The 18,008-nt window shown below is 40.8% G+C and overlaps 1 protein-coding gene and 1 pseudogene across 8 annotated transcripts; both read left to right on the top strand.

Moving 5' to 3' along the window:
* Positions 1-1,363: 1,363 nt before the first annotated feature.
* On the top strand, positions 1,364-17,537 carry Coil (coilin). 8 transcript variants are annotated; one of them, XM_074046111.1, is made up of 8 exons: positions 1,364-1,640; positions 6,578-7,688; positions 7,808-7,930; positions 8,146-8,193; positions 8,683-8,868; positions 11,397-11,466; positions 15,057-15,176; positions 16,610-17,537. In XM_074046111.1, exons 1-8 carry the CDS (start codon positions 1,396-1,398, stop codon positions 16,636-16,638), a joined length of 1,932 nt encoding a protein of 643 aa, XP_073902212.1. In that variant the 5' UTR covers positions 1,364-1,395; the 3' UTR covers positions 16,639-17,537. The 8 variants fall into 8 exon arrangements, with proteins under 8 accessions (XP_073902212.1, XP_073902213.1, XP_073902215.1 ...); XM_074046112.1 differs by having other exon boundaries at positions 1,365-1,640; positions 7,808-7,894; positions 15,057-15,145; XM_074046114.1 differs by having other exon boundaries at positions 1,365-1,640; positions 8,683-8,778; positions 15,057-15,145.
* On the top strand, positions 10,252-10,346 carry LOC141414131 (small nucleolar RNA U13; annotated as a pseudogene).
* Positions 17,538-18,008: the final 471 nt, after the last annotated feature.

Here is an 18,008-nt window from a genome sequence, read left to right as displayed (position 1 = left end):
AAAAAAAGAAGAGGAAAATTAAGTCTCAGATGACTTTTTTTAAGCATGTAACTTGGAAGAAATATGAGACTAACTGACATTATCAAAAACATAAGCCCTTCCTTTTTTTTTTTTTTAAATTTTTGCAGTAATGGAGATAGAACTCAGGGCAAGTCTTTCCATTCTTATCTTATTTATATGAACAAGATGTGTAAAGACAAAAAATAGGTCCAGAAGTGATTTGCGGCCTTGTCTCATTCAGTGATGCCCATCTATGAATACTTGGATTAAAAAACAAAACAAGGCCCAACGTTCTATCTCCACATCCATTTTGCTCTCTGGTTAGCAACTGCACCAATTGCGTGTAAATATATGCTATTTTATGTTATTTTTATTGGTTGTGTAGTACGAATAACAGCAGTGATAATTTAAGGCTGGGAGTAGCATGAGCGAGGCCCTGGGTTCCATCCCCAGCGCCACACAGAGAAAGAAATGGTAATTTAATCCCAAAGACCTAGTGCACTAGAATCATAGGAAAGGAAAACTTTTTCTTCTTTCTCTTTTTTTTTGGTGGTACTGGGGTTTGAACTCTGGGCCTCACGCTTGCCAGGTGGGCGCTCTTAATTGCTTGAGCCACTCCACCAGTTGGAAAACTTTTTTCAATGTACTTACTGACAGCCGGGTATCTACCATTTACTAGTCTGTGACCTTAGAAAGTTATTTAATTTGAACCTTGGGTTTTTTAATCCTTCAAATGAGAATAATAGTTCATAAATCACACCTATGTCATGAAAATTAAATGAGTTAATTATATTAAGAAATGGGAATTCTAACTCAAGAAATAAAAAGAATGGCATAAAATTTACTTACCTAGAGGCAAATACAAGGATTTACTGTATTGTAAACTATGGATGGTGGTGGCAATATAATGGAATTTAGAAGAGTGACTTTTTTTTTCATACAGTTTTGCTACATAGCCTAGGCTGACCTCGAACTCGCGATTCTCCTGCCTCAGCCTCCGGAGTGCTGGGATTACAGCTATGCACCATCATGCCCAGGTAGAAGAGTGATTAATGGTTTGATTTATTGACAATAGAGCAGAAATGACATCTTTATCAACCCCTTGATGAACTGTCAACTATGTTCAGATTTACTGTTTTTAAAACTTCTTTTACATATACGAGCAAATATCTTAGAAGATGTTTCTGACAGCGACTGCCCTAGAGTGCTGGGTAGGAAAGGGGCAAAGGCATGACTCTGTCCGAAACAGACCGAATGGAATCTCCGTGGACCAAGCCTACAGTGTCCGCTTCCCACCCCTAGGTGGCGCCCATGTCAGCCCCGGGGGGCGGGCCGTCCGAGCACGCCTCTTGGTAGTCGTGTGGTCGCTCTGGGCTTCCGTTGAGCACGAGCAAGATGGCAGCCTCCGAGACGGTTAGGCTACGGCTTCAATTCGATTATCCGCCGCCAGCCACCCCGCACTGCACCGTCTTCTGGCTTCTGGTCGACCTTAACAGATGCCGAGTCGTCACGGATCTCATCAGTCTCATCCGCCAGCGCTTCGGGTTCAGTTCTGGGGCCCTCCTAGGTCTCTACCTGGAGGGGGGGCTCCTGCCCCCCACCGAGAGCGCGCGCCTGGTGCGCGACAACGACAACATCAGGTGCGCGCAACAGGGGGGTGGGGGGGCGGGGGGGGTGGGCAGAGGCGCGCATGCGCACGCCGGGCGTGGGGGGGCGGGGGTCGCCGCCTGGAAACCCGGATGGGGTAAAACTGGGACAATGCTGAGCTCGTGGGAACCCCGCAGGGCCTGACTGCGTGAGTCGATTGCATCCTCCCCCGCGTCCTTTCCGATTATGCTTCTGACTCCACGTGGAGCAGACTCAGAGTTGAGCAGGGTCGGCGCTTCTTTCAGCCTCCATCAACGTGTTCTGTGCGCGACTTGCAAGTGTGCCAGGAACCGACCGGCCTTGCCCGGGCTGCTGTCAGGGTCGGGTTGTGTTTTCTCCATAATTTGCGGCTTGGGTTCCCCATCCCCCCTTAACTCCCCCCCCACCCCCTCGCTAGTGCCTCTGTCTGTCTCGGTCCACTGAACCTTCTGATGGGTGATATTCTCCGTCTCACCCGGCGTTTGGGGTTCACCTAAGCAGACGTTTGGGTCGTCTTCGGTCGTGAACCGGGACACGAAATCATTTTTAATATGTTTTTGGAAATGTTTAAACAGTGATACTGAAATCAGTGTCCAGGAGCAGTTGTAGTGTGAATTGCCTATACATAGTTGAGTAGCCTCAGTAAGGTGGCGAGGTGTGGGGGGTGGGGGGTGGGGGGTGGGGCCCACCCACCCAACCCAGTTCAAATTCATGTCTTGGACTTATTTATTATCCCCACTGCTACTCCACTAAGCCTCAGCTGCAGTAAATTCATTCCAGAATTGTGAACCAGTTACTTGCTCTTGCATGCTCCTTGTTGTTGAATATTGGTTTCCTCAGAACATGTCAGATTCACACGATTTCTTCCGAACATGAGGGAATTTAACTTGGAACTATGGCTTTGTCTTTCTTACATCAGAAATACTATGATTTGTATGTAATGTTTAGCTGTTTCAAATAACAATTTGAAGTAGTCCAAATTTCAAAGAGTTCTTTTCCCTGTTTATTGACTGAACTAGGTCTTCACTTACGGACTATTTAAATATTATAATTGTAAGGACTCAAGTTTACTTTCTCAACTGTCCCCGGCCTAACCAATTAATAACTTGCCACTAGCTAACTACAGTTATACTTCAATTAATGTAGCATCTGGAAATTACACTCTTTGCAATGAAGTGTTAACTATGTCAAAACGACCATGAAAGCTGTGACAAGTAATAATGACAACCTGTTGCCAGGCAAAGTCCTCCTAAATGCCTCAAATGCGCAATTGCCTATGGCAAGAAAGACCTCTGTAGTGGCTAGGAATGTAACTCAGTGGTAGAGTGCTTGCCTAGTGTGCCCTAGGACTTGGGTTCACTGTCTGGCACCACACACAAAAAAGCAAACAACAACAAACCCTGCATCTGGCTTCAGTGATAAATGGGGCAGATTATAGGAAAAAACTAAATTTGGAAAAGTTTTTTGTTTCATGCTCCCAGTCATTAGTTATTATCTTCTGATAAATCATGTTTTTCAGTGCTACTGAGGAAAATTTATTGTCTCTTGTCAGAGGTACCTAGTATTGGTGGAGTAGACCAAAATAACTAGCTTTATGCTAACCAAATACTATCTTCCTGTGTGATGCAGGCAATTAGACCGAATAGGTAGACAGCTTATACTGAGAAGTGCGGAAGATGGTTCAGAAAGGAGAGATCAGCATGGAATATCAGAAGGGGATCTCAGCAGCACTTGGAAGGATGGGTAGATGTTGGATGACTAAAGCACACTGTAGAGGCAAAAGCCAGCCTGACTTTAGATAAAGAGACAAATCTGAGCAGCAGAAGGACTGTTAGGATACTGAGAGAACTCTAATGAGGAAAGGCAAGTAAAAGCCAAGGTTGTGGGAATCCTGAGAAACAAGGCCTTCCTTGGAGGCTCCAGTGTGCCGCCACCATTTCCTCATATCCCATTCTCTTAAGCCCCAGAAATCTGACTTCCTCCCCTCCTGACAGCTCCTGGAGGTGGTCTGCACCACTCCTGGGAAAAGAAAGTGTTCCCATTTGCTTGAGCCCCCTGTGTTAGTTTGCCAGGGCTGCTGTAACAAAATACCACAGACCATGTGGCTTGAATAACAATTTTTTTTTCATAGTTTGGGAGGCTGGAAGTCCATGGTCAGGGTGTTGGCATGTTTGGTTTCTTTGAGACTTCTCTCATTGGCTTGTAGGTGGCTGCCTTCTCTGTGCCTGTCCTACGTGGTCTTTTCTCTGTATGCATGCATTCCTTATATCGCTTGGCCAAATTTCCTCTCATCTATTGATTGATTGATAGATTGATTGCAATACTGGGGCTTGAACTCTGGGCGTACACCTTGAGCCACTCACCAACCCTTTTTTGTGATGTTTTTTTCGAGATAGGGTCTCATGAACTATTTGCCTAGGGCTGGCTTTGAACTGCAATCCTCCTGATCTCTGCCTCCTGAGTAGCTAGGATTACAGGTGTGCTCAGCTGTATGTTTCTATATAGTTGTGTTTAATGAAGAATTATTAAGGATTTTTTTTCAACTACTACATCAAGGATGTAAATGTACAGAATCACTATGCTTTTTGTTTGTTTGTTTTGGCAGCATTGGGGTTTGAACTCAGGGCTTCACACTTAGTAGGCAGGGCTCTTACTGCTTGAGACACTTTGTCAGTCCCAGGATTGCTGTGCTTTAAAAAAACAAAATTAAAGAATGCTTATAGGGAGGAAGATAGCTCAGTGGTGAGCACTTGAGTAACATGATCAAGGCCCTGGGTTTGATCCCCAGCACTGCAAATACAAATGCAATAAAGTTTCAGTATGAAAAATCTAGTAGTATGAAACTTACTAGCCCAACCGTAAGTTTATTTAAAAAACAAAACAAAACAAAAACCAAGAATGTTTATAATACATATATATAAATATATATAATATATATTCTCTTATTCACCATTTGTACTTTATTTTCAAATGTCATTATCTTCATCTTTCCCTGTTCATTAAAAAATCTGATGGAGTACATATCTGTATTTAAATGCATTGTAATCATGATGTGTGTTTTCAGCAGGCATTTTTGAGTACCTACTATCTGTCAGCATTGAGGACACTATCAAGTCTCTGTCATCAGACCGCACACATCAGGATTAGCTGTTGTCAGTTCATGGAGGAAAATTGCTTTTCTGTAGTGAAATAATTTTGGATGAAGTGTGTATTGTGTATTGTCAGGGTGCTCCAGAGAAATAGAACCAGTGGGACACACACATACACACACACACACACGATTTGTTGTAAGGAACAGGCTCATGTGATTTTGGAGACTGAGAAGTCTTGGGATCTGCACTCAGTGAGCTGGAGACCCAGAAAGCCGATCCTTACTCAGCTTTTTGTTCCCTTTGGGCGTTCAGTGGGTTGGATGAGACTGACCCACATTGGGGAAGGCAACTTATTTTACTCAGTCTTGCAATTTAAATGTTAATCTCATCCAGAAACTTCTCATAGACACTCCGTAGATATCTGGGCACCCCATAGCCCAGTCAAGTAACATAAAATTAATCATCATAAATTGTCATGGAATTTTATGGATAGTTGTCATTACCTCAAAAAACATAAATCATGTAGTAGTTTCGTAAATTAAAGCAAAATAAAATTTTATTTTTTATTACTTAAATATTTTGATTTTTAATTGACATATAGTTATCATACATATTTGTAGAGTACAGTGATATTTTAGTACATGTATATAATGTTTAATGATCAGGGTAACTGGCATATCTACCAGTTCAGACATGTATCATTTCTTTGTGTTGAGAACATTCAAAATCCTTTCTACCAGCTATTTGGAAATACTCAGTTAATTGTTAACCAGTGTTACCTGGTAGGTCTGTAGAACATAAGAAGTTACTCCTTCTATCCAGCTCTACCCCTTACCCTGACTTCCCCACACCTTTCCCAGGCTCTGATAACCACTTCTTTGAGATCAGCTTTTAACTTCCACATATAAGTGAGAATATATGACATTTGTCTTCTGTAGCTGACTTACTTGACATAATGTCCTCCAGTTCTATCCATGTTGCAGCAAGTGAAAGAATTTCATTCCTTTTATAGGTGTCTAATATTCCGTTTTGTGTGTGTGTATATATAATATATGTATATATTTTTATATATTCTATATACCTCCATATTCTCCTTATCCATGTATCTGTTCAATGGAAATCTGGGTTGATTACATATTTTAGGTATTAGAAATAAAATTTTACCAGGCACCAGTGGCTCACATCTGCAATCCTGCCTATTTGGGAGACTGATTATCGGGAGGATTGTGGTTTGAGGTCAGCCTGGAAAAATAGTTTTTGAGACCCTATCTCCAAAATAAGCAGAGCAAAATGGAGTGGAGGTGTGGTTCAAGCAGTAGAGCACCTGCTTTGCAAGCATGAAGCCCCGAGTTCAAACCCCTGTCACACCATAAATAAATTAATTTTAAAAACCAATATGTATATATTGCAAAATGAATAATTACTGCTGTCACTAATCATGTATGTCACTTTAGGGGAAGTCACCTACATATAGTGGAAAGATAGTGAGTTTTGAAGTTGGACAAACTGAAGTTCGAGTTGCCTTTCTGCTATTTATCAGTAGAAAGTTACCCAAGCTGTAATTTTGTGACCTGTAAAATGAAAGCTACCTACTTTGTGGTAGTGTTTAGGGTAGAGAAAATGTGTAAGAAAAATGTCTGGGACATAGACATTCAGTAAATAAGACTAGCCATATAAAAGGTGACTATGCAGTGATGCTATATAGGCCGTTTTGTCAAAACGAGTCCTTGTCCTTAAGTGATGTTACAGTTTTTCATTGACTGGTGGGAATGAGTTTGCAGAGTCATCTTGGTGTTTGTATCTACATTCTGGGGCATGCTTATGAATTGCTCACTGTTTCTCTTTTATTCTTTTGACAGCGTTAAGTTAGAAGAGAGTGAAATTCCTGAGATTTCTGAGGGAATCTGTAATGGTGGCAATTGTCATTTTTCACCTAGAAAAGCAAAGAAACGGGCTTTTAAGTTGGTGGAGGATGAAGAAACTGAACCTGATTATGGGTATTCAAAGAAGCATTGGAAGAGGCAAGGTAACAACAGCAATAACGAGAAGGCCTCGGATCTCGAGTTAAAAGCTGTCACAGACCAGACTGTGAAGAAAAAAAGCAAGAGAAAAAACAAAGCAACTTGTGGCACAGTGGATGATGATGACGAAGAGACCAAAAAAAAGTCACCAAAGAGAAAGGAGAAATGTGAATATAAGAAACAAACCAGGAATCCCAAGTCTCCTAAAGCACAGGCAGCAAAAGAATGGACCCCTCAGAACTGTAGTCCTCCAAAAGGCTCTGCCAAAAACAGCCTGGCTAAAGCCAGAAGGAAAAGTGGAGTAGGCAAGGGTTCAAAAGGTAGTCCCAGGTCCTCCTCGGAGTCTGAGTCTAGTCACGAGTCAACCAGTGATGTTCTCAGCAATGTCACATTGGTGGTTGGAAACTCCTTACAGAAACTCTCATCTGAGTTATCAAAGGAAGTACTTGCTACAAAAAATACAGTTGCAAACAAAGTGGCTGCAAAAGCTCCCTTTACCTTCAGCACCAGCAAGGGCAAGGCCGCCAGAGCCTCTTCTTCTAGTTCAGACTCCAGTTCAGAGTCTGATGACCAGGGCGTGGGGTCCAAGAGCATGCCGGAGTGTGCCTCAAGCTTCTTAAAGACAGCAGGCCTCTTGACAGGGCAGGGTTGTCCAGGACCAGGGTCGTCGTCACAGACTCCAAGTGCTGCAGGATGGAAGCCTTCTGACTTAAGTGGCAGCAAACAGTCTCCTGGTCCTCCTCCCAGTGTGTCTGTCCCCACCAACTTGGGAAGAGGATGGGGACGAGGAGAGGACCTTCTGTCTTGGAAGGGAGCAAGGGGCCGGGGCATGCGGGGCAGAGGTCGGGGACGAGGGCGTGCTGTTTCCTGTGTCTTAAATAGAAGCACTGAATATCAGAAGCAGCAGCACTTAATGGAGATAGTAACAAACTCATCTACTATTATCCAGGTGTGTAGTGTTTATTGTGAGTTCACGTCTCTTTTCCCCATGGAATGTATCTTGACTCTTTGGCAAAGGTTCACATTTCTCACCAGTAATGAAGTCACATGACTTATGCTGTTTTTCAGAACCCAGTAGAGATACACAAGAAGGACTATAGTCTGTTACCCCTGTTAGCAGCTGCCCCTCAAGTCGGAGAAAAGATTGCATTTAAGGTATATTTTCAAACAGCAACAATTACAACAAAAAAGGTTAGCTTCCTTTCCAAATGAACTCACTTAGCAAGTCTTGTTAAGTAGTGTTTAAAAACATTCTTTACCCTGTCATGGCTTACGGTGGGGCCTCAGACTGGTGTTGGTGGGCACACTTGCACTGTGTATTGTCTTGGGGTAGGAGGGAGGGACCATGGGATCCTGAGAGTCTTAAGAGGGCTTGCGTACCTATAGGATTTTTCTTCTTTTTTTAGCTTTTGGAACTCACATCTGATTACTCTCCTGATGTCTCTGACTACAAGGTAAGAATGCATATTAATAATAATTAAGTTAGGTGGGTGTGGAGGTGTGTGCCTGCAGTCCTAGCTAACTCAGGAAGCTGTGGCAGGAAGATCACTCGAGCCAACAAGTTCATAGCTAGACTGAGTAACATAGTGAAACCTTATCTCTAAAAATAAATTTTAAAAAAGAGTAAGTTATTAGTATATTAATAAAACTTGCCAGACATGGCCACATATATTTATAATCCCACCATTCAGGAGGCTGAGACAGAAAGATCTCAAGTTCTAGGCCAGCGTGGGCTACATAGTGAGACCCTATCTCATAAAGATAAAAATTAAAATAAATAAATAAGACTAAAGCTACATTTAATAATACTTGCATGAATAGTACAGATTTTTTTTTAGTAAATGATGTCATAAACTAAAAGATTAAAACACTATCAAAATGTACTTTTTTTCCCCTTTTCTACTGTCAACCTTTTAAAATAATATCACTATGATGTCTCCTAGTGTTATTTTCCTTACACTTGGGAAGAATGCAGAATGAGAATGATGAGTTTGATTTGGTGGTTCTGGGGATTGAACCAAGGGCCTGGCCCGGGCTCGGTAAGCACTCTACCACTGAGCTGCCCCCACCCTAGTGCTCAGGATCCATTGAGTATCCACTTTCATGATTCTAAACTTCAAAGGAAAATGGTAAATAGCTCTCAAGCAGAAAACTGATTTTTTTCATCATATCAATCTGTTTGTTTACCTTTTGCAGTGCTGGGGATTGAATCTGGGACCTTGTGCATGCTAGGCGAGCCCTCTGCCTCTGAGCTACATCTTCAGCCCCATCATATAAACCTGTTTCATGTGCTTGTGATTTACTTCTAGTTATTGTGTTCTCATATGGTTTCTTTTGCACTATCAGGTGTACTGCCACAGGTAGTTCACAAATATCACCCTTAGGATTACTAACTTAATATCTATATGAGACTTAGGGCTGGAGCATGGCTAAAGTGGTAGAGCACTTGCCTAGTATGTGTGAGGTCCTGGGTTCAACCTTTGGTACTGCAAAAAAAAAAAAAGAAAAAAAAATCTGTGAGACTTTATGTTGACATGTGAGGTATTTTGGGGTTTTTTTGTTTGTTTCCTTTTTTTTAAGACAGGGTATTGCTCAGGCTAGCTTTGAATTCTCAATCTTCTTGCCCAAGTCAGTGGGTTACAGGTGAGTGCACCACACATGGCTTATATGAGCTTTATCACAGTTTAGTAAAACCTTAGCTCAATTACCAGGATCACAGAATTACTTATTTCTTTCCTATTATTTTCATCCACCAAAATTTTGTTGAAAATATAGTTAGAGGCATCCTTTTTTATTTTGATATAATATATAGAGTAATGGTATGTTTATAATGATAATGATTTGTAATGATAACATAGTAATACAGATTAAGTACAGGCAAATTGATTTAATCTAGATTGATACCTTGGAAAACTTTAACATCTTGGAAAGAACCATTCCTCAAAAGCAGGTTGGAAGAAGAGTTAGTTTATGAAAGGATCTGGTGGGGTTAGTTCTGGGTAATTGGCTTTTTTTTTTTTTTTTAATGGTACTGGGGTTTGAACTCAGGGCCTCATGCTTGTTAGGCAGGTGCTTTCCTGCTTGAGCCACTCCACCAGCCCTTTTTTGAGGTACTGGAATTTGAACTCAGGGCATCATGCTTGCTAGGCAAGTGTTCTATTGCTTGAACCATGCTTCCAGTCTGGTATTCTGCATTTTTTATCTTCTTGGTCACTTAGCTTCTCCCATGGATGAAGTGATCATATAATTTGCTAAGTCAGGATATTTATGAGTGAAAGGGGTATTGTTAATTATTATTACACTAGAAGGAAAGATGTATGTATATAGACCTGTCTTGGGCATTCTAGAATGTTCAGCTGTCAGTGCTATGGGAAAAGGATGTAGTCTCATTGAATCTGTTTTGGTTTTTTTTTTGGTGCTGGGATCAAACCCAGGGCTTGAGCATGCTAGGCACACGCTCTAACACTGACTGCATCCCAGTCCTGAATCTGGTTTTTAAAAGTATGTGTTGGATCCCGTTTTGATTCATAAGCATGGTGATTGGGTATTCACGCCTTTGCATGACATGTGCCTCCCTCAAAGGTGTTGGTGTATTACTCATCTGACATGAGAAAAGAAAATAAATAAATAAAAGCACTTGTTGCCTGCCACCATGACAAATGCTTGTAATCCCATCTACAGGCAGCTGTGGCAAGCGAATTACTAGTTCAAGGCCAGCAGTCAGCCTGAGCAATTTAACAAGACCCTATCTTTTAAATAAATAAATAAATAATAAATAAAACAAATAAAAAATAAAAAGCACCTATGAACTGTGCTCAGAAATCTAGGGTAGGTGCCAAAGGAACTGATTGGTTGGTTTCTGTGTGCCCCAAAGCCCCCATTTGTCTCACCATTGCCCATACACGTGCAGGGCAGTGCATTCTTTTTTTTTTTTTTTCACCAATTTTTTTTGCATTAGTGGGGTTTGAATTCAGGGCCTCACACTTGCTAGACATGGGCTCTACCTCTTGAGCTATTCTACCAACCCATTTTTTTTTTTTTTTTAATTTTTGAGGCAGGATCCAACTGTGTAGCCCAGGTTGGCCTTGAACTTGCACACTTCCTACTTCAGCCTCCCTGAGTGCTGAAATTACACAGTGTATCACCACCCGTGCATCCTCTTGATACATTTGAAAACCAGCTTGCAAACCAGGAGACCTGGGGGGCAGGAGATTGTGACCTTATCTCCTGTGTCTGCTTGGGGACTGTGCTCTAACAGTGACAGGGACTGAAGCAGCACCGCTGGGCTTTGTGTGGCCTCTCCTGATGCAGGCTGTGTTGGTCAGTTCTCACTTGAGTATGTCACACTACTCTGTTTTTCCTCTTTCAGTCACTTTTGGGAACTTAGTGTAATCTTTACCTTTCTTCAAGGTATCTGTCAGTTATGATTGCAGAGTTCTGCTTTATTTCTGAAGGTATTCTGTATATTCAGCTAGAGTGTTTATGAGTTCACTGTTTTAATTTCCCCTCCATTTATTTTTAACTTTTTATTGAGATAAAATTTATATCACAAAAAGTTCACCATTGTAACCATTTTAAAGTCTATACTTGAGTGATCTGTAGTATATGCACAGTGTTTTACATGTTGATTTTTGACTTGGACTTTTATTTTTGAAAGGAAGGAAAAATATTAAGCCACAATCCAGAGACCCAGCAAGTAGATATAGAAATTCTGTCATCCTTACCTGGTGAGTCTTTTAGAAATAAATTTGAAAACTTAGACTCCTGGTATCTCCAGTGGTTTCTTTATGTACAGATGTTCTCTTCATTGGCACCACCATTGATCCGTGCTCTCCTCTGACAGTGCATTGCATCCTGGGGACTTGTGCACCACTCCTTGCTTGTGTTGTGGTCTAAGAGATGTTGGATTGGTTCTCAAAGTTGTTGGGCTCCTTCCTATCTCTATAATTGTATGCTTTCATAGAATACCACATGTACTAGTGAAAGCTGCTGCAAAAAGAATTATGTCTGGGAAACCTAAGTTGAATGCCAATTGAGGAATATCACTGAAAAATGCTATTATGTGTAGGTGGGTCAGCTACACAAGATTGGGAGGAATTCAGCAAAAATCTGAGAAGATTTGGTACTTAGATCGCCTTGCTAAGTTTTGCATTCTTGCATCACTTCTAAAAAAAACCCAAAAACCAGAACCTGTTGAGCACAGTGGTGAACAACTGTACTCCTGGCACTTGGGAGGCTGAGGCAGAAGGATCACAAGTTTGAGGCCAATCTGGGCTACACAGCAAGACTGTCTCAAAAAACAAACAAAAAAACCAAAGACAAAACCAAAATAAAAACACAAACTGGAAATTGTAGATAATACGTTAGGGGCATGGTTTATAAAAGAAAGACATTTCTGTTCAGTGAACTTGTAAGACTTGCTGAGCTCTATTTCAAAAGATTGGTAAATGAAAACACTTGTGTATTAAGTCAAAATAAAGTGAGTGCAGTTTGGGTGTATGCACACACTCACATTTTTTAGGGGAAGGAGTGGTCCTGGAGTTTGAACTCAGGGCTCATGCTTGCTAGGCAGCTGCTCTACCACTAGAGCCATGCCCCCGGCTCTTTTTGTCTGGTTGTTTTGGAGATGAGGTCTCACTCTTTGCTCAGGCTGGGCTCGACCATGCTCTTCATGTTACGCTCCCACCTTCCCAGCTTTTCTTCCCGATCTCAAGCCTCCCTCACACCTTGGGATGACAGGTGTGAGCTACTGTGCCCAGCCATCAGTTGAGATGGGGTCCAGTAGCACTTGCCCCCGCTGGCCTTAAACTGTGATCCTCCTGATTTTAGTCTCCCAGTGAGCCACTGGTGCGCAGGCACTCTCACCTTGTATATTACTTTTGTTTGTTGTGCTGGGCATTGCATGTGCTAGGCAATCATGTTATTTTAAATGGTTCTCTGCTTCATCCCTGATTAGTCCCATCTGTTACTGGTTCTGAAAGCTTGGAATAAGGGCTTTTGCTGCATTTAGCTTGCTGTAGAATGTGTTTCAGAATGCAGGGGAGATGCTTTTTTTTTTTTTTTTTTTTTTTAAGCAGACTCTTAAAGCAATTAGTTGTTTTCTAATAAGGTAAAAGACTCAAAATTCCAATAGAAATCAGTCAAAAGAGTTTTTCAGTAAAATTCCTGTATGAAATTAAGCACATGATTAGTTATATCATACGCTGGCTTTCTGGCTTGCTTCTGATGAGGCTGCATTGTTAGAAATTCCCTTTCTTAAGCTTTTTTTTTTTCTTTCTTTTTTTTTAAATCAGCACTGGAGTTTGAACTCAGGGCCTCATGCTTGCTAGGCAGGAGCTCTTACTGCTTGAGCCACTCCCCAGCCTAAATTCCCTTTCTTAGAAATGGTAAACAAAGAAGTTTGTCCATGATCAAATTCCATGGTCACAGCCTGATAACTGCTTATCTGGCAATTGATGATGAGGACATCCAATTAGAACTTTTCTTTTTAGGGGTATCAAGAAATAACATTTTTTGTTCTCTAATAGAAATGCACATAGACTCCATTTGCATGAATTTTAGCTGCCATAATTTGATTAAATTACATCAGTCTCCCAACAACAATAGGTATGATAACTGTAATTACATAAAGTACTGATAGCTCTTTAGGCCACAAATCACTATGTAAATAACAGAGGTGCATGACCAGTGACCAGTCATGTCACTTCTTTCAGAGTCTACAGTGATTGATCACTGTGCATCTAACATTCACATCCAGATAGCAGTGCTCTTAGTTGTGCTGCCTCCCGTCTCAGTGGTAAAGCTACATACCTTTTTTTCTTTTAAATGTGTAATTAGGGCTGCAGGTGTGACTTGAGTGGTAGAGTACTTACCTAACAAGCAGGAGGTTCTGAGTTCAAACTCCAAGCAAGAAACAAGCAAAAATCTTTTAAAAGCTGGGGGGTAGGGCTCAAGTGGTAGAGAGCCTGCCTAGCAAGTGCAGATCTCAGTACCACCCATAAAATAAACAACAACAAAAAAACCAAGCTAGGCTCTGGTTGATCACCCCTGTAATCCTAGCTACTTGGGATACCAAGAGCTGGAGTCTCCAGATTTGAGGCCACCCAGGCAAATAGTTTGTAAGACCCCATGTTCAAAATAACCAGAGCAAAATGGACTAGAGGTGTGGCTCAAGCGGTAGAGCACCTGCTTTGCAAGCAGCAAGTCTTGTGTTCAAACTCTAGTCTCACCAAAAAACCCCAAAAACACAAACACTTCATTTAAAAATGCTTCTTGGTCTTTTGGCTAAGATCATATGTAAAAATGGGTAACTGAAATAGGGAGTTATCCAACAAAGATGAAAGCATAGTGAAGATACAAAAAGTGATCATGTTGACATGCCACCCAGATTGAATTGAAGTGGAGTTAACTGTGGGAATGTTGGCACTGAGGTTTGTGTGAGCTTCCTGACACAAATGAGGAAAGGGGGCTAGAGCTCAATGGCAGAGACCTGCCTATCACGCACAAGGCCTGGGCACTGTTCCCAGCACTGGGAAAAAGGATACTCGGATGAAAAAGATGAAAATGTCCCAGAAGTGACATCAGCAAAAAACTTCACACAGATTTCAAAGTGAAAAAGAAACAAACTTTTGAACCTATTTCATATTAGAAGCCCAAAAGATAAAAATTTGAAAGCTGATCCTCAGCATCGAAAGTTACACAAGAAGGCAAGCAAGCATTATCTCAAAGACATTTGATAAGTTTGTTACAAAGAAATGACACTTTCTCAGTTTTTAATGTTTTATATTCACATGTACTATATAAATATTATTTTTACTGTTTTTTCTTCTACCCGTATTGTCAGTGTTTTTAATGTTTTGATGAAAAACTTGCAAAATTGTCAGACAATCTAATTTTCCCATTGATTATTAAGATTGTTTTGCATGGTGTCAGTTTGCACAGTCATTTTTCTAATGCCATACTACCGTGCAAGGTTGGATTCTGCCTGTGTTTCTCAGTAGTAGGTGTTTGTGATTGTCTTTGGGGATTATTTCGTGCTTCCGCACTGTACTGTGGAAGTACTGGTGACGGTTCATGACGCTCAGTTCTTTTTGATGAGGGAAAGAGTGTCTCTGATGAATGGCCACGCTCCCTGCTGTGACTAGTATAGGCTTGCTAAGGGTCTCTTGTGACAGCACACCGCGCTTTCTTTAGCATGTAAGCCATCAATTTGCAGTTTGTGACTGTTTCCCCAATGATATAATTCTCTTTAGAGGAATGTTTTAACTAATGAGAAATGACTGAACTGCTGTCTTTCCGCCCTATCTTCTGGTTTCAGCCATGAAAGAACCTGGGAAGTTTGATTTGGTTTATCACAACGAAAACGGAACTGAGGTAGTAGAGTATGCTGTGACACAAGAGAAGAGGGTAGGCACACTTTTCTTCCTACGTTGCTTGGGTAGGAATTCTCTTTTGACTGAAAATATGGGGTCTGGAGGGGGGCATTGCAGTTTCCTGAACTGCCTATATTAAAACCATAAAGGATCTGGGCTCTGGGGGCGTCTCAAGTGCCAAGTGCCAAATTAAGACCCCATCATAGACCCCTAAAGAGCCTATATGACAATATACACAAATTACAAGCTTTTGTTTAAGAGTATAGGATTGCTTAAAATTACAGTGATATAAAAATTTCAGTAGAAGAGAGTGTATTTAAAAAAACTTTTTACTGGCGTGTCCATTCATAGAGTTACACGAGAGTGTGTGGCTTGAACAATTTCCACAGGTGGTCTTACCCACATAACCAGATTGAAATAAAAAAACTGAATGTAAGCAGCCCTCAGAAGCCTCCAGTATGTGCCCTTCAGCCACTACTAACCCAGTGTTAACTGTTGTCCTGCCTTAGGGATGTCATAGAGGATGTAAAGAATGGCATAAAGGGAGGATTTTCCTAACTTGCCATTTTAGGAAACATGGTTAGATCTTTTTGACAGCTGTCTACCAGAGTTAGTGCCACTGCTGGCTTGTTAGGCTATGGTGGCCTTAAAGTGCACAGAATGTACACACTCTCTCTTAAGGTGTGTGTATTTGGGATACTATGGGTAATGTTCTGTAAATTTTAACCCTGAAAATTCATTTTGTCTGAAATGTAAACAGGAAACCAGACTGTTTCCCGTTTTTTTTTTTTTTAAGGTAGATGACACTCTTAGGATATATTCCAAAAACACATTTTTAGAGTTTGTGATAGAATCAGCAGATTTGGCCCAGTCTGTACTTCTTTGTTTGCAGTGTATGAGCCCCACATTTTTGTTGAAATGTATTCCTGGAAAACTGCATTGCAAAATTGAACCTTGGAGGTTTTTTTGTCTGCCCTTTTAAGTAAGAGAATAAAAAGCCTGTAGTTCCCTTTTCCAACACTAGATGGCTGTCATAATTCATCCTTGTCGCCAAGCTTCCAGGTTTCTTAATCTTGGCAAGTTGTAAAGTAGCTCCTATTTTTAGGCGGCTGTAAGAGCTGCAGAGCTGAGCGAAGGGCATCAACAGCCTAGCAATGCCCACTTCCGCCACAGTAGCCCACAAGAGGCCCATAGGCCACCTGTTGGCAGGACACATCCTCCTGACACATTGAAACTTCCTGCTTCCACCCTCAGCCCCACAGCCCCTACTCTAAATCAAAAAAGGATGAAATATGTTTAATGTAAAATTTAGCTGCCTTCCAGGTAAATTAGTTCATATACCGTAATTGAACTCAGTTTATGAAGACTCAAATTCTTGTTCTTCAGTCATTCTGCACAAGTCAGAATTTATGTGGCTAAGCTAAAATTTCTAACTTATTAAAATTTATATAACTTCAAAATAAAGTGCTTAATCTGAGTATTTTATATTTTTCCTCAGATCACTGTGTTTTGGAGAGAGTTGATTGACCCAAGACTGATTCTTGAATCTTCCAGTAACAGCTCAGCTACAGAACCTGTCTGAGGATGCCCCCTCCACCTCAAGTTCATAAGTGTATTGTTTATATAAGTGACTATAGCTGAATCTTTTTTCAAACAGGATTTGAAAGTTGTACGAATTTTTTGTTATCTTCACTATACTGCATAGGAAAAAATCTACCTCATCTTTTAAAATAATATGGTTTGTAGACCTTTTTTCCAGGTTAATTTCAGTTAACAAAATTTAAAACATAACATTCCCTGCAGACATTATTATATACCAGTGTGTTTGGTTTCTTTTTCTGGTTTTTTTGGACATCAAGTAGCAATCGTCAGGAGTTGGTAATACCAAGTACAAGAACGTGCTGCATATCTTGTTTTAATATGTTTTATTAATGTAATACTTAAACATACTAAGGCATGTACTTGACCTAATTTTTTAACATGTAAGTTCCATTAAATGTGGAACATCTTATAAAATTCAAGTATTTTATACTTGCAAGTCTCCACAGTTAACAGATAATTGAATTTGTTGCAGGTGATGAGTTAAAGAATCACCTTATCGAGCTTTAAAGTTAAGGGTTCTCTGTGCCCTGGCAGAGCAGTAGAAAATAAGAGTTGACCTGTGTGCCTGGAGAACTGGTGTTCCATGTGGGTAAGAGGGTTTGCTATGAGCCTCTGTCACGGGAAGGTGTTATTTTACCACAAGATGCCAAGCACCTGCTTCAGTGTGCTGGAGTGAGGATCTTGAACAGAAATTTCCTTTTCTGTTTTTCAATGCAAAGCTAAAATGGCTCAAATATGTACTGTGAAAATTGCTTTCTTTCAACAAAAGATCAGATCCCTCCTTCAGCTTTGCAGATTTTTAAATAAAATGATATTGAACCACATGTTCATGCTGTGTCAAGATCTGTAGTTGAGTACTGCAAATTGTTGTCTTGGTTTATTATAATTTTTATAACAAAGAGCTTGCTTTGGCAGAAGACTATAGTGTTAGAGTCTGGTCCAGTGGAGTTAATCAGATCTGGGAGCCATGGAGTCAGTGAAGATGCCATCTAGTGTTAATTTGCATGGCATGAATATGTAACAAAGTGTGCATTTATTGATTTGTAATGAGAATATTGCTCCAGAAAGTGACATCAGTCCTAAGTGGTGGAATTTTCTCAGTGGGCTTTGTGTTGCATGCTTTCCTTCGGGTTTAGAAAACAAATTCATGTAACTAGTCAGTATTGACAGTTCTAAAGGGAAGTGTTGACCTTGGGGTGTGTTTTCTGATTTTACTCAGCTTATGAGTTACCTTCTTACTCCATAGTGACAAATGGAGTCCCCTGGAAAGGTGGGGGAATCAATTAGGTCCATAA

The sequence above is a fragment of the Castor canadensis genome, chromosome 11 (genome assembly GCF_047511655.1).
Source record: "Castor canadensis chromosome 11, mCasCan1.hap1v2, whole genome shotgun sequence".
NCBI classification, from domain to species: domain Eukaryota; kingdom Metazoa; phylum Chordata; class Mammalia; order Rodentia; family Castoridae; genus Castor; species Castor canadensis.
Note: the sequence above shows the minus strand (reverse complement) of the source record. Positions and strands in the feature narration are given on the sequence as shown.